The 27,744-nt window shown below is 43.4% G+C and overlaps 1 protein-coding gene across 2 annotated transcripts in view; it reads left to right on the top strand.

The window, feature by feature from the left end:
- The window catches only part of syngr1a (synaptogyrin 1a), a 46,863-nt gene that overhangs the window by 12,829 nt on the left and 6,290 nt on the right, over positions 1–27,744 (top strand). For both annotated transcript variants that reach the window (XM_060902658.1, XM_060902659.1), the window contains exons 3-4: positions 15,333–15,570; positions 17,898–18,043. In XM_060902658.1, coding sequence (XP_060758641.1) covers positions 15,333–15,570; positions 17,898–18,043 — 384 coding nt within the window. The remainder of the gene's footprint in view (positions 1–15,332; positions 15,571–17,897; positions 18,044–27,744) is intronic.

Genomic DNA, 27,744 nt, shown 5'->3' with positions numbered 1-27,744 from the left:
GCTGACCACGGAATCAAGCTTCTGCCCTGGCCATCTCAGTCCCCAGACCTGAACCCCATTGAAAACCTGTGGGCTGAGCTGAAGAGGAGAGAGCACAAGAGAGGGCCGAGGACCCTGGATGATGTGGAGAGATTGTGTAAAGAGGAATGGTCTCAGATGCCCTGCTCTGTTTCTCCAACCTAATAAAATGTTATAGAAGAGTCTCAGTGTTGTTTTACTGGCAAAGGGAGGCTGTATAAAGCATTCAATGCAGTGGTGTCAATAATTATGGAACATGTGTTTTTGTTGAAAATAATTATTTCTTGATGAGCGATTTGTTTTTCTCAGAATAAATGAATTTCATTTAAAGGTTGGATTTTTCTAATTTTTTTTAGTGTAAGATGAAGTGACTTCACCAAAAGGTGGATATATTTTTTTCTAACCCTTGTACCCTTTTTCTTCACGTAAACCAGGATCGAAAAGAAAAAAACGTGACTGAGCAGGACTTTGACGGCATGTAGGCTTACATAACAGGAAATAACTCTATTCAGAAATGTTTTAAAATCTCATCTCATCTCATTACAGGGTCGCAGGCAAGCTGGAGCCTATCCCAGCTGACTACGGGCGAAAGGCGGGGTACACCCTGGACAAGTCGCCAGGTCATCACAGGGCTGACACATAGACACAGACAACCATTCACACTCACATTCACACCTACGGTCAATTTAGAGTCACCAGTTAACCTAACCTGCATGTCTTTGGACTGTGGGGGAAACCGGAGCACCCGGAGAAAACCCACACGGACACGGGGAGAACATGCAAACTCCGCACAGAAAGGTCCTCATCGGCCACGGGGCTCAAACCCGGACCTTCTTGCTGTGAGGCGACAGTGCTAACCACTACACCACCGTGCCGCTGATGTCAAAAATGGAAAAAAAAAAAAAGATATGGTGTGAGTCAGTCATGGTGTTTAACAGTTATTCCACAAAACTGAGTCGTACATGAGCTGGTAGCTGACGAGGGGCATAGCACCGAGTTGGCTATAAGCCATGTATGACGAGATTGAATGGAATAACTCTTTTATTCTATTCACATTCACTGGATTTTGAAAAACAGAGCATTTTTATTGTTATTTTTTGCAAATTCGATAAATAAAATCTTTATACAAAACGTTCAGCAAAATCATTTCCGCTTAGAACGTAAACAAAGCGGCGAAATGACTATCAATTTGTGAAAAATGCGATAATAATTCTTGAAAAATAAAGAAAGATACGTTCTTACCATCAAATACTTTTTTTTTTGTATTTTTTGTGGTTTTGTTTTCGAGTCGAGTTTTTATTTCGTCCTCGATTGGTTCAGCAACACGCTCTGCCATTTTGTTTATCTCTACTCGCGGTATATGAGTTGATAGCCTAGTAGTCGAGTAGCTAATCAGAGCGCTCAATTGCTCATATCCAGTGAATGTGGATAGAATAAATCCTGGATATACCATGAACTTACGTCAGAATTTCAAGCTATACGTCCGACTCGAGTCACAGCTGTGGATCCACGTTTCTTTGTGTGTAGATCTACGTATCATGATCATGCCTAGCGAGGCAGGCGATAGCATGGTACACTGCACACACATAGGTCAAAGGTCACACCGAGCTAAACAACAAACGTGGCTGTCTCCAGCGAGTTTATGCCGAGATTCAATCTTAACACTTTTAGTTTTTGATAAAGGATATAAATCTGATATACCATGCACTGAGAGGTATCGGGAATTATGGATTCTCTGTGCCCCTCAGAAAATAGTACTATACCAGTCATCTCAGAGAATCCATAATTTCAGCCTCTCAGTGCATGGCATATTTGATTACAGCACATCCTGTCATCATCCTGTTTTTCCTGTGTGTCCTATACTCTGTATTTATTCCAGTCAGGTCGAGTTTCTCCTGCTGTGTATGATGAGAAGTTAAAAGCTGGAAACGAAACAAGATAACTGTTGTGGCTCATGAATTATATAAGCTAGCTACCATATGTTACACTGTGCATTTATTTTGAAATATATTATCATTTTATAATCATTGAATCTATATAATGTCATTATCGCCCAGTAGCTCGAAGCATGACATTCTGTCCATGTTCCTATTGGCTGAAAAATTTCCATGAATACGTTACAGTATTCATTCATAATGCACAGAATATCCTGAGGATATGATGGATGTTTGTGATTATACAAGGCCAATTACTCCAATAGGAAGCCTTGCAGGAATAAGTGTGTTTTTGCATATTTAGAATCATTCACATTTCCTAAAACACTGAAATACAGTGCTCAGCGTAAATGAGTGCACCCCCTTTGAAAAGTAACATTTTAAACAATATCTCAATGAACACAAACAATTTCCAAAATGTTGACAAGACAAAGCTTAATATAACATATGTTTAACTTATAACATGAAAGTAAGGTTAATAATATAACTTAGATTACACATTTTTCAGTTTTACTCAAATTAGGGTGGTGCAAAAATGAGTACACCCCACAACAAAAACTACTACATCTAGTACTTTGTATGGCCTCCATGATTTTTAATGACAGCACCAAGTCTTCTAGGCATGGAACGAACAAGTTGGCGACATTTTGCAACATCAATCTTTTTCCATTCTTCAACAACGACCTCTTTTAGTGACTGGATGCTGGATGGAGAGTGATGCTCAACTTGTCTCTTCAGAATTCCCCAAAGAAAATAATTTATTTCCATCACAAAGGTGAAGGCTACAAGAAGATCAGCAAAGCTTTACTTATCAGTCAGAATACTGTAGCAAAAGTGGTACAAAAATTTAAGAAAGATGGAACTGCAACCATCTCACAGAGACGTCCAGGTCGTCCACGGAAGTTAACACCTCGACAGGAGCGTCTTCTGATGAAAAGGGTTGAAGAAAATCGGCATGCAAGTTCACTGCAGTTATCTAAAGAAGTAGAAAGCCAAACTGGGGTGACTATTTCCCGCGACACAATACGGCGTACACTGCAGAGGAATGGCATGCATGGATGCCGTCCACGAAAGAAGCCTCTCCTAAAGCCCAGGCACAAAAAAGCCCGCCTAGAGTTTGCCAGGGCCCATGCTGACAAAGATGAAGACTACTGGGACTCTATACTCTGGCGTGATGAGACCAAGATAAATGTTTTTGGAACCGATGGCTTCAAAACTGTATGGCGTCGCAAAGGTGAGGAATACAAAGAAAAATGCATGGTGCCTACAGTGAAACATGGTGGTGGCAGTGTCCTTATGTGGGGCTGCATGAGTGCTGCTGGTGTCGGGGAGCTGCATTTCACTGACGGCATCATGAATTCACAGATGTATTGCTCTATACTGAAAGAGAAGATGCTGCCATCACTCCGTGCCCTTGGCCGTTGTGCACTTTTCCAACACGACTAAACGCACATCTAAGGCCACTGTTGGATTTCTGAAGAAGAACAGGGTGAAAGTGATTCAGTGGCCAAGTATGTCTCCTGATCTGAACCCAATCGAACACCTATGGGGAATTCTGAAGAGACAAGTTGAGTATCACTCTCCATCCAGCATCCAGTCACTAAAAGAGGTCATTGTTGAAGAATGGAAAAAGATTGATGTTGCAAAATGTCGCCAACTTGTTCGTTCCATGCCTAGAAGACTTGGTGCTGTCATTAAAAATCATGGAGGCCATACAAAGTACTAGTTGTAGTAGTTTTTGTTGTGGGGTGTACTCATTTTTGCACCACCCTAATTTGAGTAAAACTGAAAAATGTGTAATCTAAGTTATATTATTAACCTTACTTTCACGTTATAAGTTAAACAGATGTTATATTAAACTTTGTCTTGTCAACATTTTGGAAATCATTTGTGTTCATTGAGATATTGTTTAAAATGTTACTTTTCAAAGGGGGTGGACTCATTTACGCTGAGCTCTGTGTGTAGCATACTGGATATGAGTGTTCGTTGGAAAAATGTTTGCATATTCCGAGTGAGTTCAGTGTGTTGCATGATACTTTTTCCATGTTCATATTGACACCATCTGCTCTCAGGTCCATTCAAAGTAAAATAAATAAATAAGTAAATAAATAGCTGAAGGTCAAACCCTTTTTGTTTTTATAAGCAGGGAACGTTAGGTGAAGAGATCGCTCATGCCAGTTGTTTTTATAGTCAAGCTATTTCAGTATTATTTCAGTCCACTGTTAAAGCTTATGTAGTTTCTTGAATAAATAAGAGATATATGTATCTGGGATGGCATGGTGGTGTAGTGGTTAGCACTGTCGCCTCACAGCAAGAAGGTTCTGGGTTCGAGCCCAGTGCCTGACGGGGGCCTTTCTGTGTGGAGTTTGTACGGTATGTTCTCCCCATCTCTATGCAGGTTTCCTCCAGGTACTCTGGTTTCCCCTACAGTCCAAAGACATGCAGGTTAGGCTAATTGGTGGCTCTAAATTGACCGTAGGTGTGAATGGTTGTTCGTCTCTGTGTGTCAGCCCTGTGATGACCTGGCAACTTGTCCAGGGTGTACCCCACTTCTCACCCATAGTCAGCTGGGATAGACTTCGGCTTGCTCACGACTCTGCACAGGATAAGCATTTACAGATAACGGATGAATGGATCTGATAATGAACTCTAATAGTCTGAGTCAGAGCTGTTGTGTTGGCATGACAACCATCTGAGATGACTGTGTGCATTTTTACACACAAGTCTGAACCCAGGACCAATTGTGGGCTCTTTTTTGGTAGAGGGGGTCATAATAGCAGATTTGCAGTCACACTGAAGAACCATGGATTAATTGTGCAATTCCATGCCTCACTTTTGTGCATGCAGGTTTGCGAAATGGTAGGCATGTGTTTCAGCCTTTTGCTGTTTTTTTTTATTTTTTTAGCTCATCCGGCCGACAGGCGATGAGTTTATGCCATCGTGTGTTGTACGTCATCCATCCGTCGTCGTCCACATTTCACCAAAATCACTTCTTGTCTCTCAGTTCTTCACCGGTTTTTATTCTTTTCGGCAGGAAGGTAGGTCTGCCTGGAGTACATATAACTTCTACCCAAATTTGCATAATTGCAATTAATAATGAAGATATGAATTAATTAAGCCCTAACAAGCAGTTTCCACATAAATTGCTTCTTCTCTCTCAATTCTTCACTGATTTTTATTCTTTTTGGCCTGAAGGTAGGGGTACCTAGGGTGCATATAACTTCTACCCATTCATCTCATCTCATTATCTCTAGCCGCTTTATCCTGTTCTACAGGGTCGCAGGCAAGCTGGAGCCTATCTCAGCTGACTACGGGCGAAAGGCGGGGTACACCCTGGACAAGTCGCCAGGTCATCACAGGGCTGACACATAGACACAGACAACCATTCACACTCACGGTCAATTTAGAGTCACCAGTTAACCTAACCTGCATGTCTTTGGACTGTGGGGGAAACCGGAGCACCCGGGGGAAACCCACGCGGACACGGGGTAGAAGATGCAAACTCCAAACAGAAAGGCCCTCACCGGCCACGGGGCTCGAACCCGGACCTTCTTGCTGTGAGGCGACAGCGCTAACCACTACACCACCGTGCCGCCCCAACTTCTACCCAGATTTGCTTAATTACAATTATTAATGAAGTTCTGGACTAATTAAGCCTTAATGAGCAGTTCAACAAAAATCGCTTCTTCTCAGTCCATTCGTCGCCATTTTGGATTCTTTCTGGCAAATAGGTAGGTATTCCTAGGGTATATATAGCTCCTATATATAGCTTGTATATAACATATATAGCTTGCAACATTTATTGCGCAAGGTGGCCCACTTTAGATCGTTCCTTCTGGATTAGACCGGGCCGGAGTGAGCTACGCCATCATTGACGGTCTCGTCGTCCTGTGGAACCAATACTCAAGTGGTGAAAAACAGCACTATTTGAATGCATGGCATGCCATCATGCAGGAATACCTGCAAGTGAGGCACTGTTCTCACATAAGGAGCTTTCTAGCCAAGCAGGTTGGCATGAGACATGCATTTTTGCACTACAGAGGTAAGCTGATTAAAGTACGCTAGTCCTATGAAAGTCTAGTTTTATATAACAATAATCATAATAACCCTTTTGCCGATAATAAAAATTAGAAACAGGAAGTAGCATACCAAGTTGATCCAATTACAGTATATAACTTGGTATACAGCACCAAGAGAATGTAGCTTTCACACCTGACACTATTTTTCGGTTGAAGCAAACCCTAGACCACTATTTTCAAATGGACCAGAGATCGGTTCTCTAGACCGCTCCTTGGCTTGAAAACAGTTTTCACACTTTATCAACCGTACCGAACTCTCAGCTAAAATGGCCACAAATCAAAAGAAAAAGACCTTATAGTTGCTACTTCACCCACCAGCATGTTTTTAGGAGGTGGAAGGATGGAGAACCCAGAGGACACCCATATGAATATTGGGAGAACATAGGAAAAAAAATAGACAGTAACCTGTGTTCAGGATTGAACTTAAGACCCTGGAGCTATGAGAGGCGGATGGGCAGTACCACTGATTTTTCTTTCAATCAAGTACTAATATTAAGACAAGTATCCTGATAACAATGTGTCTACATTTAGTGTGTATCTTCTTCTTCTTTTGGCTGTTCCCGTTAGGGGTCAACACAGTGGATAATGTCCCTCCATCTCCTCCTGTCCTCCATATATTTTTCTGTAGTACCAACCATCCTCCTTCACCACATCCATAAATCTTATCTTTGGTCTTCCTCTTTTCCTTCTACCTGGCAACTCCATCTCCAACATTCTTTCCCCAATATACCCTGGATCTCTTCTCTGTATGTATCCAAACCATCTCAATCTCGCCTCTCTCACTTTGTGTCCAAGCCGTCCTACATGTGCCTTGCCTTGCCTTGGTTCCGTAACTCTACCCCGGGTTGTGGGGGCTCTATTTGAGTGAGTGTTTCACCAGCCTTCTCAACTGTGTGCAGTCTTGGGCAATTCTTTGTGTTTCTGCAAAGGTATTCTTGGTCAAAATTCAGTTGAAATCAAGCCATTTGAGGCGAATTGGTCCGCCTCTGAAAAAACTTGGCGTTTGGATTTCCCGGGAAACATTGATTTTCGTGAAGTCGCTTGCGGGACGCCTCCCTCTGAATCCTACGTCAGCGCTGGTTTGTTTATGAGAAAACGACCTGGTGGTTTTCTGCAAATTTCTTCAACGTTATCGCGTAATTATTAAAATGGTTAACAGATGTATCGTAGGAGGGTGTAGCAACACCAATCTTGATGGGATTAGTACTCATCGTTTTCCAAAAGACCGGACAATGAGAGAGAAATGGGAACGCTTGGTCTACACAGGCTGTGCACTGAAACCGTGCAAAGCTCTCGCAGCCTGCTGGCGCTTCCGCAGATAACGTCACGAATCTGGCTCCAGACGCCGTTGGGATTTTTCCAGACGCGTTTTGTTATTTTATTTTTTTCTGCTGTAGACAGATGGCCTTATGCAAAATTACCCTTCTGGATGAGTGTGTAAAGGGACATACTTTCATATAAAAAAACACAAAATTGGTCCAGAATATGCACTTTAAGGGTCTTCTTCAAAGGCCCATCAGTGGCAGCTTGGCAGTGCAACCTTCTGATCAGTAACCCAAAGTCTTAACCACTGAGCCACCACTGCCCCCGTGGACATCAGATACCCACCCCCCACCCCCAGCGCTAACAAGGTCAGAGAGATTAAACGGAAGGATTTGTAGCGGACGGGGTGGTGCAGGCAGACAGACAGGCCATGAACATACAGAGAGAGATAGAGAAAGAGAGAGAGAGAAATTAAGACCCAAATAAAAACTGTCACCTCCTGGTTCAAGGAAACATCTCATTCCTATCACAACATTTTCTTGTATGCACGTGTAAAGTGGTTTCATCATGGCCACATGTTAGAGGTTGCATTTGTGAGAATGTTGTGTGTTGAATGACTTTGTTTGTTTGACATTATTCCATGTTTGCTAAGGATACTGAGGTTTCAACTATCAAAAGACAACGTAATGGAGATTAACTAGAAATCCATCTGAGCAGAAAGCCTCTAACAGATGTGTTTACGTGGAGTAAATATCGTGAAGGCGGGAGTAAATTGTGTGTGTGTGTGTTGTATACGGTACACTACCGTTCAAAAGTTTGGGGTCACCCAGACAATTTTGTGTTTTCCATGAAAAGTCACACTTTTATTTACCACCATAAGTTGTAAAATGAATAGAAAATATAGTCAAGACATTTTTCTGGCCATTTTGAGCATTTAATCGACCCCACAAATGTGATGCTCCAGAAACTCAATCTGCTCAAAGGAAGGCCAGTTTTATAGCTTCTCTAAAGAGCTAAACTGTTTTCAGCTGTGCTAACATGATTGTACAAGGGTTTTCTAATCATCCATTAGCCTTCTGAGGCAATGAGCAAACACATTGTACCATTAGAACACTGGAGTGAGAGTTGCTGGAAATGGGCCTCTATAGAGATCTTGCAGTCACGTGACCGGAAAGTACACAGCTGCCATCTTGTCGGTAAAAAACACCCCTGAATACTGCTGCACTCGTGTACAGAATGGATCAATTTCAACCGACGGACTACACGGCTCATTTTTCTAATGAACAGATAACTAGATATATGTCTAAAATAAACGATCTACAGATTAGTGACCCTTATGGCTTACCGGACGGAGTTTTCACGACCGTGTCAGTGGATATGGAACTGCCAGCGGAATACCCAGACGTGTATAATTACCTCATCAACTTTCTCTCGCTGTTCAGTGGTGAAGCACTGCGTGCTTATAAATCTCTGGACAGTTATCTTTACAGAAATTCAGGATTTGTCAGCCCCCCTAAGATGTGGCATCTTGTAAAGAAGAAAATAATCCTCATTGGACGGGTAAGTCACTTAAGTATTACTAGTACTGCGCTGACCAGCCAATTATAGAATAGAATAGAATAAGGTAATTCCAGCTGTAATTCCAAATCGTCCGTTTTGTTTACCATGGATCTGGCGTTGGAGAGATAGAGGCTTAGCAGTGGAGGTTTGAGTAGCTGTTTTCTGAGCTTAGTCAACAGGCCGGCTCTACAGCCTCGCTTTTGCTTCCGCTCCCGGCGCCGCCTCCTTCGCTTTGCTTCCGATAACAATCCACGGAGACCCCGCTGGTCTCGCTATCTCGTCCGGAATTTTTTTTGTTTTTCTCGTCCGGAATGTTGTGCATGCGATGGAAATCGCTACAAACCGTCATTTTCTGCTGGAAACCAATGTCCAGTAAGTCCATACGGTTGTAGTGGATATTGAAGTCCGGTACAGACAAACAACACGCAAAAATACACACAAAAAACAAAAAACGTGCACAGGTAGGGAGAGCTTGTAGCCGCAGCCGTTGGAGTAGAATTGTATATAGTAGGGTTTTCCAGAAGAAAAGGTAGAAGTAGAAGCAGAAGTAGAAGGCGGAAATATGGCGTTTGACCGACAAGATGTCGTCTGTCACAATCTGGATCGGCTGTGACGTCACATGCAAGTGCTCCATACACCTATGGAGATATTGCACCAAAAACCAGACATTTGCAGCTAGAATAGTCATTTACCACATTAGCAATGTATAGAGTGTATTTCTGATTAGTTTAAAGTGATCTTCATTGAAAAGAACAGAGCTTTTCTTTCAAAAATAAGGACATTTCAAAGTGACCCCAAACTTTTGAACGGTAGTGTATATGTGCACATGTTGCACTGTACATTTAACAAGGTAAAATTGACAGGGCGTCTGCGAGTCCTGAAAAAGTCTTAATTTTTACTTAACCTAGTGGTGTTGTGTCTTTTTTTTCCTTATGTAGCAGAGTATTCTTTTGGGAAATACACACACACACACACACACACACACACTGCATAATATTGGAATCTCAGGCATGATTCAGGGGCTTGTGTTTACACTTCAGCACTTTTGAATGCTTAATTCTGATTGGTCAGAAGCTGTTCGGACAGTTACGGCATGGTTCAGTTTGGATATTAAAATGGATGAAACCGAATTTTTAAAAAGTGTGTCAGTAAAACTTTAACTTCAAGTTTTCTGACACGGGAAACTTTAGAGGATGGAGGCTTTTGCAGTTTCTTGGTAACATGTCAAACTGCATTTTTTTTTTTTTTTGCTTTGTTTTTAAGAGAGAAAAACAAGAGGCTGGAAAGGGAAGGGCTGCTATATCAGGGCTGCTATAACGTAAATGATAACATGAACTATAGAAACATGGCAGGAAGCCATGGCCTTGGCCTAATTGTTAGAGAAGAAGTTTTGGGACTAAAAGGTTGCTGGTTTGATTCCCTGGAATAGCAGGAATTGCTGAAGTGCCCTTGAGCAAGGCACCTAACCCCCAACTTCTCCCCAGGCTGCTCTGGGTAAGTTGTACGATACGTTGCGCTGGATAAGAACATCTGCTAAATGCTGTTAATGAAATGTAACTAATTTTCTCTGTGGCAATTCGACAATAGGAAATTTAACCAGAAATGTATAAAATGAGGGCGGCACGGTGGTGTAGTGGTTAGCACTGTCGCCTCACAGCAAGAAGGTCCTGGGTTCAAGCCAAGCAGCTGACAAGGGTCTTTCTGTGAGGAGTTTGCATGTTCTCCCCGTGTCTGCGTGGGTTTCTTCCGGGTGCTCCAGTTTCTCCCACAGTCCAAAGACATGCAGGTTAGGTTAACTGGTGACTCTAAATTGACCGTAGGTGTGAATGTGTGTGAATAATTGTTTGTGTCTGTGTGTCAGCCCTGCGATGACCTGGCAACTTGTCCAGGGTGTACCCCGCCTTTCGCCCGTAGTCAGCTGGGGTAGGCTCCAGCTTGCCTGCGACCCTGCACAGGATAAGCAGCTACAGATAATGGATGGATGGATGGCAAATTGCTGTAGTGTTAGAGGAGTAGAACACTTCAGGAAGTGCAGTCATTGGAAAATAATTAACTTTGGGTTGGTATCTGTCACTCAGCTATGTTGTGCCATATCACATCACCCCATCGTTAATTATTGTCCTCGAACAGCACACATTCTGGTGTGCATATTCATTCTCTGCATATCTTAGCTACCTAACATCTCATCATTATCTCTAGCCGCTTTATCCTGTTCTACAGGGTCGCAGGCAAGCTGGAGCCTATCCCAGCTGACTACAGGCGAAAGGCGGGGTACACCCTGGACAAGTCGCCAGGTCATCACAGGGCTGACACATAGACACAGACAACCATTCACACTCTCATTCACACCTACGGTCAATTTAGAGTCACCAGTTAACCTAACCTGCATGTCTTTGGACTGTGGGGGAAACCGGAGCACCCGGAGGAAACCCACGCGGACACGGGGAGAACATGCAAACTCCACACAGAAAGGCCCTCGCCGGCCACGGGGCTCGAACCCGGACCTTCTTGCTGTGAGGCGACAGTGCTAACCACTACACCACCGTGTCGCCCCTACCTGACATTAATTTGGTTAAAGAAAAAAGAAGTGAACACAAAACAAATGGCTGGACAAAGCCTATCAGTGATTCTCAAGTTCAGTGCATTTGGTGCGCTCAGAATCTTTTTCTCTGGTGTGTTCTGTGGTATGGAAGATATACATTGATGTATGCGTTTGAACATAAATAGACTACAGGTTTGATCTCTCAATAACGCGGTCTTTTGATACACACTATATTTCTGAAACATTAAACCTACACATACACATTTTGCCTGATATATGGAGAATGAAAGAAAGGCTCTGCTGCTGACAATCACAAGATCAGGACCTCATGTGCTGCTTCAAACAAAGCCTGCTTTCATGTGCTCATGTGGCGAAGGAGCCTTGTGATCCAGCTCACTACTTAAAGCCCAAGACAGAAAGGTTGCACTCAGGGTAGCTGCATGAAGTTGCTGGAGATGGAACATCAGAATAGCTTTCACAGGTCCGACTGTGAACTAAAGGAAATCCTCCACATTCTTTCCCAGATCAGTTAGGACCGCTTTAATAGTAACAATATTTACAAACTGTATTACATAATCAGATTTAAAATGGGGCGGCACGGTGGTGTAGTGGTTAGCGCTGTCGCCTCACAGCAAGAAGGTCCGGGTTCGAGCCCCGTGGCCGTCGAAGGGCCTTTCTGTGCGGAGTTTGCATGTTCTCCCCGTGTCCGCGTGGGTTTCCTCCGGGTGCTCCGGTTTCCCCCACAGTCCAAAGACATGCAGGTTAGGTTAACTGGTGACTCTAAATTGAGCGTAGGTGTGAATGTGAGTGTGAATGGTTGTCTGTGTCTATGTGTCAGCCCTGTGATGACCTGGTGACTTGTCCAGGGTGTACCCCGCCTTTCGCCCGTAGTCAGCTGGGATAGGCTCCAGCTTGCCTGCGACCCTGTAGAACAGGATAAAGCGGCTAGAGATAATGAGATGAGATGAGATTTAAAATGTGTATGAATTAAATAATATTGGCTGGCATTGAGTGGTATATCAGATATATTCTATTCAGCTCGCATGATATTGAACAAGTCGAAGACCAGTTAGCTGAATGGAATATATCTGATAGACTATGAAAAAAAGCCAGCCAATATTATTATTATTATACATACAGTACACATTTCTTTTCGGGTGTTCAACGCGTCTTTCTCTTTCAAAATTCTCTCCAAATCTTCCATATTTAACGAAGCAAACCTGGCGGCCGTGTTTGTTTACAAATTGTCACAGTCGCTCACTAGAGTGGAAGTTTTACGTCTCTGACGTGTGACGTCATGTTGTCTTGCAATATCGTAAACCATATTCAACACTCATTCTCCGTTGGGTAGAGTGACATAATACACGTAGGATATGCGATATGCTAACAATATTGCATGCTATCAAACCAAATGAATGAAACCCACTAGGGAATAGAGCACGTTTTTATTCCATCGAGAAAATGTCCTGTAGGTATAATAATGGTTGATATGGTGACGTATTCTGTGAGTAGATGCTTTTGAGCATTCTTGGAAGGAGTCTCCAGTTTCAAGTAAGAGATCACAGAACTGATGTATTTCACAGATGTAGCAAGTGTAGAAACTTTTTATTTACACACAGCAACAAAAAACACCAGGCATGAAAACACAAGAGTACAAGTGAGGAATACAATTCTTTCACCGTATTTTCCAGCATCAGCATGGAAATAAAGCCAAAAGCAAGACAAACTAATAGAAGCTGAGGTTTAAATAAGGCGAGTAATAAGTGAAAGTGAAAGCGAAAGCAGATGTGCGTGGTTGATTCTGTCTATACGCAGGGTGTGTAGATTGAGGGGTCATGCATGCACTGGGTAAAACATAAATAAAAACAGAATGTGAAGATTTGCAAATCATGGAAGCCCTGTATTTCACTGAAAATAGTACAAAAACAGCATATCACATGTTGAAACTAAGAAATTTTATTGTTTTTTGAAAAATATATGCTCATTTTGAATTTGATGTCAACAACACATTTCAGAAAAGTTGGGACAGGGACAACAAAAGACTGAAAAAGTTGTGTAATGCTAAAAAAAACCTAATTTTGGTTAATTGGCAACAGGTCAGTAACATGATTGGTTATAAAAAGAGCATCCCAGAGAGGCGGAGTCTCTCAGAAGTAAAGATGGGGAGGGGTTCACTGCTCTGTGAAAGACTGCGTGGGCAAACAGTGCAACAATTTAAGAATAACGTTCCTCAATGTAAAATTGCAAAGAATTTGGGGATCACATCATCTATGGTACATAATATAATTAAAAGATTCAGAGACTCTGGAGAAATCTCTGTATGCAAGAGACAAGGCTGAAAACTGACAATGGATGCCTGTGATCTTCAGGCCCTCAGGTGACACTGCATTAAAAGCAGACACGTGTCTGTAGTGGAAATCACTGCATGGGCTCAGGAACACTTCAGAAAACTACCGTCTGTGAAAACAGTTCATTACTGCATCCACAAATGCAAGTTAAAACCAGATATAAACAACATCCAGAAACACCGCCACCTTCTCTGGGCCCGAGCTCTTTTACGATGGACTGAGGCGAAATGGAAAATTGTCCTGAGGTCTGATGAATCAAAGGTAGAAATTCTTCTTCGAAATCATGGACACCACGTCCTCCAGGCTAAAGAGGAGAGGGACCATCTGGCTTGTTATCAGTGCACAGTTCAAAAGCCAGCATCTGTGATGGTATGAGGGTGCATTAGTGCACATGACATGGGTAGCTTGTACATCTGGGAAGGCATCATTAATGCTGAATGATATATACACGTTTCAGAGCAATATGCTGCCATCCAGACAAAATCTTTTTCAGGGAAGGTCTTCCTTCTTTCAGCAAGACAACGCCAAACTGCTTTCTGCACATATTAAAACTGCATGGCCCTGTCGTAAAAGAGCCCAGGTGCTAAACTGGCCTGCCTGCAGTCCAGACCTGTCTCTCATTTAAAACATTTGGCGCATTATGAAGCACAAAATATGACAAAGGAGACCCTGAACTGTTGAGCAACTGAAATTGTATATCAGGCAAGAATGGGACCAAGATTCCTCTTACAAAACTAGAGCAATTGGTCTCCTCAGTTCCCAAACATTTACAGAGTGTTGTTAAAAGTAGAGGTGATGCAGCACAGTGGTAAACATGTCCCTGTCCCAACTTTTTTTGAAACGTGTTGCTGGCATCAAATTCAAAACGAGCATATCAACATTTGATATGATGTCCTTGTACTATTTTCAATGAAAGTTAGGGTTTCCATGATTTGCATATTATTGCGTTCTGTTTTTATTTATTGCGTCCCAACTTTTTTGGAGTTGGGGTTGTAACAACAACGGACTTTCCGCCTTGTGAATTATGCGTCATATCTGGTCCTGCATGGTTCGTGTGCCATAGCATTCCGTTAAATACAGTTAGGTGGGAATACACAATATTCATTACTTTTCTGTCATGGAAGACTGAGTGGGAATGAAAATTTGTTCTCTTTTTCATGTTGTTTTCATACTTAAGAGCCCCTGGTGCCAAACAGAGATTTATTAAATATCTCTCTCTCTCTCTCTCTCTCTCTCTCTCTCTCTCTCTCTCCCCGTGTGTTTTCAGCTTCAGCAGAGTAACCTAATCTGACTCTGACTGAAACACAGTTAGCCAGCTAAATAGTGTGTCTGGATTTAAAACAGGGATCGGATAAAGAGATTTAGGAGATTCAGTGTGGTCCGTATTTAAAAATGCACTTGTATGCTGAGCTACACCCTTCCCACACTTTTCTAAAATCTGTTCTTTAAGTGATGAGGACAGTTTCTGTTATTCCAGTTGTTTTATTCTCCTGGAAATAGCCAAGAATTCTGACTTACTCCCTTATCATGTTTCATCCTATATCTCCTTTCCTCGTTCTTTATGCCTCTCCTCTCTAACCCCTTCTAGATCTTCTCCATTGTGATTTTTGGCTGTATTACCAATGAGGGCTATGTGAACACACCTGAAGAAGAGGAGGAGTACTGCATTTTTAACCGTAACCAGAATGCCTGTAACTACGGTGTGGCTATGGGCTCCCTGACCTTTCTCACCTGTCTTGCTTTCTTGGCCTTGGACGCCTACTTCCCACAAATCAGCGGAGTCAAAGACCGTAAGAAAGTCGTGATGGCAGACATCGGCATCTCAGGTGAAACATCCATCGTCTTAGGTTTCGTTTTCCATCGTGACAAATCCTGATTGATTGGCATTGCATCAAAGTTTGACTTTATGGTAATATTCGGTCTCCTTGACAGCAGTAAAATAGTAAGAGGCTCATGCAAAGATGTGCTATTTTGTGAAGAAGATGGTTGTCATGATTAATTTTGATACACTGTAGGGCTTTTAAAATCTTACCATTATGAAAAGCAACAGAAGATCACACTCTAACACATAGTGAAACAAATATAGATGTATGGATACAATTAGTCTGAAGACTTAGCAAATATTTTATTTTATTTATTTATTTATTACCCTGATTTACCCAATTCATTATTTTATGGGTTATTTATTATTTTTAATCATTATTTATTTTTAGGATTCCTATTATTTTTATAATTTCTCTACTTTCAGCTTCTTGCCGTGTGCTGGGTTTTTTTTTAATTGGCCATTTTCTTTTGTGAAGCACTTTGAGCTGTAGTATTTTCACGATAAGGTGATAGATAGATAGATAGATAGATAGATAGATAGATAGATAGATAGATAGATAGATAGATAGATAGATAGATAGATAGACACAAATATCAGACAACAACAACAACAATAATAATAATGTATCTAAAATAATGCCATTACTACAGTATAAATATCAGTGTAACCACAGCTTTCTTTACAGTCTCTCTCTACACATACACTATATTGCCAAAAGTATTTGCTCACCCATCCAAATTATCGGAATCAGGTGTTCCAATCACTTCCATGGCCACAGGTGTATAAAATCAAGCACCTAGGCATGCAGACTGTTTTTACAGTTTGGAGCTGGCCCCTTCCTCTTCCAACATGACTGTGCACCAGTGCACAAAGCAAGGTCCATAAAGACATGGATGACAGAGTCTGGTGTGGATGAACTTGACTGGCCTGCACAGAGTCCTGACCTCAACCCGATAGAACACCTTTGGGATGAATTAGAGCGGAGACTGAGAGCCAGGCCTTCTCGTCCAACATCAGTGTGTGACCTCACAAATGCGCTTCTGGAAGAATGGTCAAAAATTCCCATAAACACACTCCTAAACCTTGTGGACAGCCTTCTCAGAAGAGTTGAAGCTGTTCTAGCTGCAAAGGGTGGACTGACGTCATATTGAACCCTATGGATTAGGAATGGGATGTCACTTAAGCTCATATGTGAGTCAAGGCAGGTGAGCGAATACTTTTGGCAATATAGTGTAATTACAAACTAATTTGGAAGTTAGTATCGAAAAGCAATTCAGCGTTTTTGTCTTTGTGTATAAATGTAATTATTCTGTCCACATTCACTGGATATGAGCAATCGCACACTCTAATTGGCTACTCTACTACTAGGCTATCAGCTCATATACCGTGAGTAGAGAAAAACAAAATGGCGGAACGTGTTACTGAACCAACCGAGGACAAAATAAAAACTCTACTCAAAAACAAAACCCCAAAAAAATACAAAAAAATGCAACAAAACATGGAATAAAAGTATTTGATGGTAAGAACGTATCTTTTTTTATTTTTCAAGAAATATTATTATCATCGCATTTTTCAGAAATTGCTCGTCATTTCGCCGCTTTGTTTACATTCTAAGCGGAAACGATTTTGTCGGACGTTTTGTATAAAGTTTTTATTTATCGAATTTGCAAAGAATAAAAATAAAAATGCTCCGTTTCTCAAAATCCAGTGAATGTGAATAGAACGAAACAGTTATTCCACTCAATCTTGTCGTACATGGCTTATAGACGGCTCAGTGCTACATGTCTCGTCAGCTATCAGCTCATGCACGACTCGATTTCGTGGAATGTGTAACTGTTAGATATTTATCGGTCCAGAACAATTCACATGGAAGATGGAGCTTGTTTATGAAAAGGCTTGGTCTTACTGTGATCTTGCCATATGTTCTCCTCACCCTGCCAAGCTTTTCCTAAGCCGGGAATCAGTGCATAGCTGGAGTTTTACTATTCTACTACATCCAGAAGGTCCTAAATAAATGAATATTTCTCCTTCCAGGGTGCACGAATGTTAATGTAAAATACCCCGCCTTTAAATCATTTAACAGAGCTTTAAGAGGAAAGCTGTTATTATACGCATCAGACAAAAAGAGAGAGGTTGCTGCTCTCTGTGGGCTAACTGTGGAATTGCAAGCACCCTATGTGTGAATTTCAAGTGGGTTAGTCAGAAATACCACGCCGTCCCCTGTACTTCCTTAAGCCCAGCTCTAATGCACGTTTGCCATTTAAATCCTGTCATGTTAATTCGGATCGTGATGTTTTCTGCCAACGATTTCTCCCTCCCGTTCCTCAGCCATCTGGACCTTCCTGTGGTTTGTGGGCTTCTGTTTTCTGACCAATCAGTGGCAGGTGACCAATCCTGAGTACAACCCCTTAAACCAGGGTGCAGATGCAGCAAGAGCAGCCATCACCTTTTCCTTCTTCTCCATCTTCACCTGGGTCAGTACTACTGTTTACATTCTCTCTGATTCCAATGTGTAGCAAGGCGAAAGAAGCAATTTTCTCCAATTCATCACTTAAAGCTCAAGAGAGGTCTATAGAGATCTTGCAGTCACGTGACCGGAAAGTACACAGCCGCCATCTTGTCGGTAAAAAACACAGCTGAATACTGCTGCACTCGTGTACAGAATGGATCAATTTCAACCGACGGACTACACGGCTCATTTTTCTAATGAACAGATAACTAGATACATGTCTAAAATAAACGATCTACAGATTAGTGACCCTTATGGCTTACCAGACGTAGTTTTCACGACCGTGTCAGTGGATGTTGAACTGCCAGAGGTGGAATACCCAGATGTGTATAATTACCTCATTAACTTTCCCTCGCTGTTCAGTGGTGAAGCACTGCGTGCTTATAAATCTCTGCACAGTTTTCTTTACAGAAATTCAGGATTTGTCAGCGACTCAGATGTGGCATCTTGTAAACAAGAAAATAACAATCCTCACTGGATGGGTAAGTCACTTAAGTATTGAGTATAGCACTGACCAGCCGATTATAGAATAGAATAAGGTAATTCCAGCTGTAATTCCAAATCGTCCGTCTTGTTTACATGGATCTGGCATTGGAGAGGTAGAGGCTTAGCAGTGGAGATTTGAGTGGCTGTTTTCTGAGCTTAGTCAACAGGCCGGCTCTGCCTGCAGCCTCGCTTTTGCTTCCGCTCCCGGCGCCGCCTCCTTCGCTTTGCTTCCGATAACAATCCACGGAGACCCCGCTGGTCTCGCTATCTCGTCCGGAATGTTGTGCATGCGATGGAAATCGCTACAAACCGTCATTTTCTGCTGGAAACCAATGTCCAGTAAGTCCATACGGTTGTAGTGGATATTGAAGTCCAGTACAGACGAACAACACGCAAAAATACACACAAAAAACATAAAAAACGTGCACAGGTAGGGAGAGCTTGTAGCCGCAGCCGTTGTAGTAGAATTGTATATAGTAGGGTTTTCCAGAAGAAAAGGTGGAAGTAGAAGTAGAAGGCGGAAATATGGCATTTGACCGACAAGATGGCGCCTGTCACAATCTGGATCGGCTGTGACGTCACATGCAAGTGCTCCATAAATACAACAGGGAAAATAATCAGTGACATGGTGGTGTGACGCAGCCCAGTCCAAAGCAGAGTTACTTACTGCCCTTTACCAGAGCATTCCTGAAATGTTTTAGTCCTCTTATACCCCAGCAATTTGGCAACATTAAAAAAATATATATTAAGGAATGGTGTCATACATTTTTTATCCATTTATAGTCACATGGAAAAAATAATGGACATTTTGTGAAGCAGGTTAGTTTAATTTGTGTTATATGTGTTGTTTTAGCTTAAAATAAGTGAGTAATCTTGTTGCCTTAAAATTTTGAGTTCGTCAAAACACATATTTAACAATTATTCCACAAAATCGAGTCGTACATGAGCTGATAGCCGACGAGGCGCATAGCATAGAGTTGGCTATAAGCCATGTATGACAAGATTGGGTGAAATAACTTTTATTCTATCCACATTCATTGGATTTTGAGAAATGGAGCATTTTTATTTTTATTTTTAGCCAATTCAGTAAATAAAAACTTTATACAAAATGTCCAACAAAATCATTTCCGCTTAGAATGTAAACAAAGCGGCGAAATAACAGGAGCAATTTGTGAAAAATGCTATAATAATAATAATAATTCTTGAAAAATAAAAAAAGATACGTTCTTACCATCAAATACTTTTATTCCATATTTTGTTCTTTTTTTTGTATTTTTGGGGGGTTTCTTCTTCTTTAGGGTTTTTTGGTGGTTGGAAAACCAACTTAAAGGTGCATTACCACCACCGACTGGGCTGGAGTGTGGAACAGGAGATATTGGGAGGAAAAAATATATTCTTTTTGCTATTTCTTTTTACGGAAGCCGCGAGAAGCCCTTCATATAATCTTTTTTTAGTCACCTTGTTATCCCGAGATAACGACATAATTAATTCAGGATCTCGAGAAAACAACACAACTAATTCGAGATCTTGAGAAAACAAAACAATTATTCCGTGATCTCGAAAAAACAAAACAATTATTTCATGATCTCGAGAAAACAGCTGAGATTTCTAGCAGAGCTGCGCCCCCCTGTGGGTCAGACAACGAAGACTTAGAAATTGGCGGACATGTAACAGAGCACCCCTCCTTGAACTGCCACCTTATTGTGGTGGAGGGGTTTGTGTGCTTGAATGATCCTAGGAGCTATGTTGTCGGGGGCATTATGCCCCTGTCAGGGTTTCCCAAGGCAGACAGGTCCTAGGTGACAGGCCAGACTAAGAGCAGTTCACCAAAACCCCTATGGAGAGAAATCCGAGGACCGTGACGTCGCCCGGGATGACGCAGCCGGGGCCCCACCCTGGAGCCAGGCCCGGGGTTGGGGCTCGTATGCGAGCGCTTGGTGGCCGGGCCTTTGCCCATGGGGCCCGGCCGGGCTCAGCCCGAAGAGGTGACGTGGGCCCGACCTCCTGTGGGTTCACCACCCACAGAGGTAGCAGTAGGGGACTGGTGCAATGTGGATTGGGTGGCAGTCGAAGGCAGGGGCCTCGACGACCTGATCCCCGGACACAGCGGCTGGCTGTTGGGACATGGAATGTCACTTCGCTGGGGGGGAAAGAGCCTGAGCTTGTGCGGGAGGTTGAGAGGTACCGGCTAGAGATAGTCGGGCTCACCTCCACGCACAGCTTGGGCTCTGGAACCCAGCTCCTCGAGAGGGGCTGGACTCTCCACTTCTCTGGAGTCGCCGGTGGTGAGCGGCGGCGGGCTGGTGTGGGCTTGCTTATAGCTCCCCAGCTCAGCCGCCATGTGTTGGAGTTTACCCCAGTGAACGAGAGGGTCGCCTCGCTGCGCCTTCGGATTGGGGAGAGGGCTCTTGCTGTTGTTTGTGCCTATGGCCCAAATAGCAGTATAGAGTATCCGGCCTTCTTGGAGTCCCTGGGAGAGGTACTGAGGAGTGCTCAGACTGGGGACTCCATTGTGTTACTGGGGGACTTCAATGCTCACGTGGGAGATGACAGTGACACCTGGAGGGGCGTGGTTGGGAGGAACGGCCTCCCCGATCTGAACCCGAGTGGTGTTTTGTTATTGGACTTCTGTGCTAGTCACGGTTTGTCCATAACGAACACCATGTTCGAGCATAGGGGTGTCCATAAGTGCACGTGGCACCAGGACACCTTAGGTCGGAGGTCAATGATAGACTTTGTAGTCGTTTCATCTGATCTCCGGCCCTATGTCTTGGACACTCGGGTGAAGAGAGGGGCTGAGCTGTCAACTGATCACCACCTGGTGGTGAGTTGGATCCGCTGGCGGAGGAGGAAGCTGGACAGACCTGGCAGGCCCAAACGTATGGTGAGGGTCTGCTGGGAACGTCTGGCCGAGCACTCTGTCGGGGAGGTCTTTAACTCCCACCTCCGGGAGAGCTTTTCCCAGCTTCCGAGGGAGGCGGGGGACATTGAGTCTGAGTGGACCATGTTCTCTACCTCCATTGTGGACGCAGCTGTTCGGAGCTGTGGCCGCAAGGTCTCCGGTGCCTGTCGTGGCGGCAATCCCCGAACCCGGTGGTGGACACCAGAAGTAAGGGATGCCATCAAGCTGAAGAAGGAGTCCTATCGGGCCATGTTAACCTCCAGGACTCCCGAGGCAGCTGACGGGTATCGGCAGGCCAGGCGTGCTGCAGCTCGGGCAGTTGCGGAAGCAAAAACTCGGAACTGGGAGGAGTTCGGGGAGGCCATGGAGAAGGACTATCGGTCGGCCTCGAAGAAATTCTGGCAAACCGTCCGGCGCCTCAGGAGGGGGAAGCAGTACTCTGCCAACACTGTTTACAGTGCGGGTGGGGAGCTGTTGACCTCGACTGGGGACATTGTCGGGCGGTGGAAGGAATACTTTGAGGATCTCCTCAATCCCACCGTCATGTCTTCCACTGAGGAGACTGAGGCTGATGACTCAGAGGTGGACTCGTCCATTACCCAAGCCGAAGTCACTGAGGTGGTTTGCAAGCTCCTCGGTGGCAAGGCACCGGGGGTGGATGAGATCCGCCCTGAGTATCTCAAGTCTCTGGATGTTGTGGGGCTGTCTTGGTTGACACGCCTCTGCAACATCGCGTGGCGGTCAGGGACAGTGCCTCTGGAGTGGCAGACTGGGGTGGTGGTCCCTCTTTTTAAGAAAGGGGACCGGAGAGTGTGCCCCAATTATAGGGGAATCACACTTCTCAGCCTCCCAGGGAAGGTTTACTCCAGGGTACTGGAGAGGAGAATTCGACCAATAGTCGAACCTCGGATCCAGGAGGAACAATGCGGTTTTCGTCCTGGTCGCGGAACACTGGACCAGCTCTATACCCTTCATAGGGTGCTCGAGGGTTCATGGGAGTTTGCCCAACCAGTCCACATGTGCTTTGTGGATCTGGAGAAGGCATTCGACCGTGTCCCCCGTAGTATTCTGTGGGGGGTGCTTCGGGAGTATGGGGTTCGGGGCTCTTTGCTAAGGGCTGTCCGGTCCCTGTACGAACGGAGCAGGAGTCTGGTTCGCATTGCCGGCAGTAAGTCAGACCTGTTCCCAGTGCATGTTGGACTCCGGCAGGGCTGCCCTTTGTCACCGGTTCTGTTCATAATTTTTATGGACAGAATTTCTAGGCGCAGCCAGGGGCCAGAAGGAATCCTGTTTGGGAACCACAGGATTTCATCTCTGCTTTTTGCGGATGATGTTGTCCTGTTGGCTTCTTCAAACCAGGACCTTCAGCATGCACTGGGGCGGTTTGCAGTCGAGTGTGAAGCGGCTGGGATGAGAATCAGCACCTCCAAGTCCGAGGCCATGGTTCTCGACCGGAAAAGGGTGGCTTGCCCTCTCCAGGTTGGTGGAGAAGTTCTGCCTCAAGTGGAGGAGTTTAAGTATCTCGGGATCTTGTTCACGAGTGAGGGAAGGATGGAGCGTGAGATCGACAGGCGGATCGGTGCAGCCTCCGCAGTGATGCGGTCGCTTTACCGGTCCGTTGTGGTGAAGAAGGAGCTGAGCCAAAAGGCGAAGCTCTCAATTTACCGGTCGATCTACGTTCCGACTCTCACCTATGGTCATGAGCTTTGGGTAATGACCGAAAGGACAAGATCGCGGATACAAGCGGCCGAAATGAGTTTCCTTCGCAGGGTGGCTGGGCGCTCCCTTAGAGATAGGGTGAGAAGCACAGTCACTCGGGAGGAGCTCGGAGTAGAGCCGCTGCTGCTCCACATCGAGAGGAATCAGCTGAGGTGGCTCGGGCATCTTTTTCGGATGCCTCCTGGACGCCTCCCTGGGGAGGTGTTCCAGGCATGTCCCCCCGGGAGGAGGCCCCGGGGAAGACCCAGGACACGCTGGAGGGACTATGTCTCTCGGCTGGCCTGGGAACGCCTCGGTGTTCTTCCCGAGGAGCTGGCCGAGGTGTCTGGGGAAAGGGAAGTTTGGGCTTCCCTGCTTAGACTGCTGCCTCCGCGACCCGGTCCCGGATAAAGCGGAAGAAGACGAGACGAGTAACAGAGCAGAAATGGCTTTTTACGATGCCTTGGGGGGGCTGTCTTCTGCGGAGGTGCCGCGGACTAATTTTGAAATTATCCCTTATTAAAAGACTTAATGCAATCTCTCCCTGTGTCAACCCCTGATCAAAATATTGCCTTATTAGGTGATCGATTATTCCAGACATTCTAATGACCAAAGTTGCGTCTATACAGAATGAGAAATAGCCCCAAAGTCAGCATATCACAAGTCTCTTGGCGCACCTGAATGAACCATTTCTCAGCTGTTTACTCGAGATCATGAAATAATTGTTTTGTTTTCTTGAGATCACGGAATAATTGTTTTGTTTTCTCGAGATTTCAAAATAACAGTTTTGTTTTCTCGAGATCTCGAAATAACGGTTTTGTTTTCTCGAGATCTCGAATTAGTTGTGTTGTTTTCTTGAGATCCTGAATTAATTATGTCGTTATCTTGGGATAACAAGGTGAATAAAAAAAACAATTATATGAAGGGCCTCTCTCGGCTTCCGTATCTTTTAAATACTTGATAACAATTTTTGGCATTTTGTTTCTCTCTACTCACGGTATATGAGCTGATAGCCTAGTAGTAGAGTAGCCAATCAGAGCGTGCGATTGCTCATATCCAGTGAATGTGGATAGAATAAAGTAAGTTAGCACAATGAGGCAATCAAGTTGCTGGCAAATCTTTTTTTTTTTTACAGTGTTGTCATTTATGTTATGTTATAGCAGCTATGAAAAAGTCCTTTACTTTGCAAGGCTCTCATTTTTTTCTGTCTGGTGACTCCTAAAAATGCTCCATAAATATCTTGTCTTAAATCCCAGTGTTGTTCTGTAGTTCTTACTACAGAAATGATAACATAATTCAAACAAGTGCATTAATGTAACCATGTGAATTGTCTTGCAGTCTGTAAAATTGTTAAAGCTGCTGTGATGGAAACTTTATCAGCACCGTCTCACCAATCAGATTTGAGAATTTCACAGTTCTGTGATATAAGGAGTTGTAACCGTGCTAGCAGAGTTTGCTTTAAGGTCTGTTTCACAATCAGGGTTTACTTTTCAGGTCCACAATCGTCCAAAAATCAAGCCTCAGATTTTTGTGCTTCTCTGCTGCCAAAAATGACCTTTTGAAATGGAAATTAACTGCGGAGAATTTCAGAGCTACAGGTCGTACACTGGGTGTGTTACTTGTGGTGAGAAGACAGCATATGGTGTGTTTCTAAAAACTGACCACCTTTCTTATAGTTCACAAGAGTAAGGTATATAAAGCGAAAAACTGTTGAAATACAGTTAGGTCCATATATATTTGGACACTGACACAAATTTTGTTTTTTTACCTGTTTACTGAAACATATTCAAGTTATAGTTATGTAATGGATGTGGGCATAAAGTCCAGACTTTCAGCTTTCATTTGAGGGTATCCACATTAAAACTGGATGAAGGGTTTAGGAGTTTCAGCTCCTTAACATGTGCCACCCTGTTTTAAAAGGGACCAAAAGTAATTGGACAATTGACTCAAAGGCTATTTCATGGGCAAGTGTGGGCAATTCCTTTGTTATGTCATTCTCAATTAAGCAGATAAAAGGCCTGGAGTTGATTTGAGGTGTGGTGCTTGCATTTGGAAGATTTTGCTGTGAAGAAAACATGCGGTCAAAGGAGCTCTCCACGCAGGTGAAACAAGCCATCCTTAAGCTGCGAAAACAGAAAAAAAAAACATCTGAGAAATTGCTACAATATTAGGAGTGGCAAAATCTACAGTTTGGTACATCCTGAGAAAGAAAGAAAGCACTGGTGAACTCATCAATGCAAAAAGACCTGGACGCCCACAGAAGACAACAGTGGTGGATGATCGCAGAATAATTTCCATGGTGAAGAGAAACCCCTTCACAACAGCCAACCAAGTGAACAACACTCTCCAGGAGGTAGGCATATCAATATCCAAATCTACCATAAAGAGAAGACTGCATGAAAGTAAATACAGAGGGTCCACTGCACGGTGCAAGCCACTCATAAGCCTCAAGAATAAAAAGGCTAGATTGGACTTTGCTAAAAAACATCTAAAAAAGCCAGCACAGTTCTGGAAGAACATTCTTTGGACAGATGAAACCAAGCTCAACCTCTACCAGAATGATGGAAAGATAAAAGTATGGTGAAGGCATGGTACAGCTCATGATCCAAAGCATACCACATCATGTGTAAAACACGGCAGAGGCAGTGTGATGGCTTGGGCATGCATGGCTGCCAGTGGCACTGGGTCACTAGTGTTTACTGATGATGTGACACAGGACAGAAGCAGCCGGATGAATTCTGAGGTATTCAGAGACATACTGTGTGCTCAAATGCAGCCAAACTGATTGGTCGGCGTATCATAATACAGATGGACGATGACCCAAAACATAAAGCCAAAGCAACCCAGGAGTTTATTAAAGCAAAGAAGTGGAATATTCTTGAATGGCCAAATCAGTCACCTGATCTCAACCCAATTGAGCATGCATTTCACTTGTTAAAGACTAAACTTCAGACAGAAAGGCCCACAAACAGACAGCAACTGAAAACCGCTGCAGTAAAGGCCTGGCAGAGCATTAAAAAGGAGGAAACGCAGCATCTGGTGATGTCCATGAGTTCAAGACTTCAGGCAGTCATTGCCAACAAAGGGTTTTCAACCAAGTATTAGAAATGAACATTTTATTTACAATTATTTAATTTGTCCAATTACTTTTGAGCCCCTGAAATGAAGGGATTGTGTTTAAAAAATGCTTTAGGTTCCTCACATTTTTATGCAATCATTTTGTTCACCCCACTGAATTAAAGCTGAAAGTCTGAACTTCAACTGCATCTGAATTGTTTTGTTCAAAATTCATTGTGGTAATGTACAGAACCAAAATTAGAAAAATGTTCTCTGTCCAAATATTTATGGATCTAACTGTAGATGTGATTTTAAGTAAAAATTTTCAAGTACTCTGCAGCGATGTTTGTACATGATAGTGACTAATAACAACTGAAGTTGTGGCAATCCTTGCGGTTTTCCGGAGAAGACACTTTTTGACAGATTTTTTGAAGGCACTTTTTCCAACCACATGTGAATCTCTGCTGCAAAAGTGTCTCGCACCTGTTTCGAGTCCTGTTTTTAAGGTGCAACAGCAGAGTATTCTGCTTTAAAAGAGACAAATATTTTCTTTAAAATCATTTTATAATAATCAGTTCAATTTATATAGCGCCTTTCTCACACCCAAGGTTTACAATTGAAGGAAGAAAAAAAAAAGAGTCCACCAAAAGAGGGTCAGGATGTAGTTCCAATGGCATAGCTAACCCAGTCCCACCAGGCGCACGAAGATAAATCCCACACCACCTGCACAGCCTCCATGACGCCACCAGGCAACATCGCTCAGAACACCGCACCATGGATCCACAAAAAGAGCACAGAAGCACCGCCACGCAGAGCACTGGTATGTCCCAAACCACCTGCACGGCCACCGCAACTCCACCAAGCAACATCACGTGGATTGGAGCACCGCACCAAGCACAAAAGCACCGCCACATAGAGCGCTGGACAACCCCGATGTTAAAAAGAGCAACGAGCTCACTGCAGTCCATCGCGAGGAGCACAGGCATCACTCACGGCTCACCAAGGCCTGAAGAGAACCAACGCCAAAACTGGGTCCAGAGCTACACCACAACCGGCGGACAAAACACTCAAAAAACAAACATCAAACTACACAAACACCAAGAAAAGAAAAGGGGAAAAAAAGAAAAATGAAACGCTCCGGTTTACAACCTCATCGTATGGTGCATGATTTCTGGAAAGGACATTTTTGACGGACAAAGGATACTGTCAGAGGCACTCAGTTTACAAAAAAAACATGTAAATTCCACTTAAATATCTTTCTACAGTTAAGGAAAGTACACGCCCTAAAGAAAAACCTAGTTAGTGCTAAAAATGCAGTTCTGAATTTAACCAGTAAAATCTAAGTGTAATAATTAAAGTAGAATTAAATGAAATGACCGCAAGGTCAAAACTGAGCCGCATTTGACTCTTACAAACATATTTATAAGAACTTACAAGAGATATTACTGCTGTTGGTAGGACTGTAGGTGTGGCCCTGTAAAATAAGGTATAAGAAACTCCAGCATATATATATATATATATAT

This window comes from Neoarius graeffei, chromosome 20 (assembly GCF_027579695.1).
Source record: "Neoarius graeffei isolate fNeoGra1 chromosome 20, fNeoGra1.pri, whole genome shotgun sequence".
Classification (NCBI taxonomy): Eukaryota; Metazoa; Chordata; class Actinopteri; order Siluriformes; family Ariidae; genus Neoarius; species Neoarius graeffei.
This window is presented reverse-complemented; position numbering and strand designations above follow the sequence as displayed.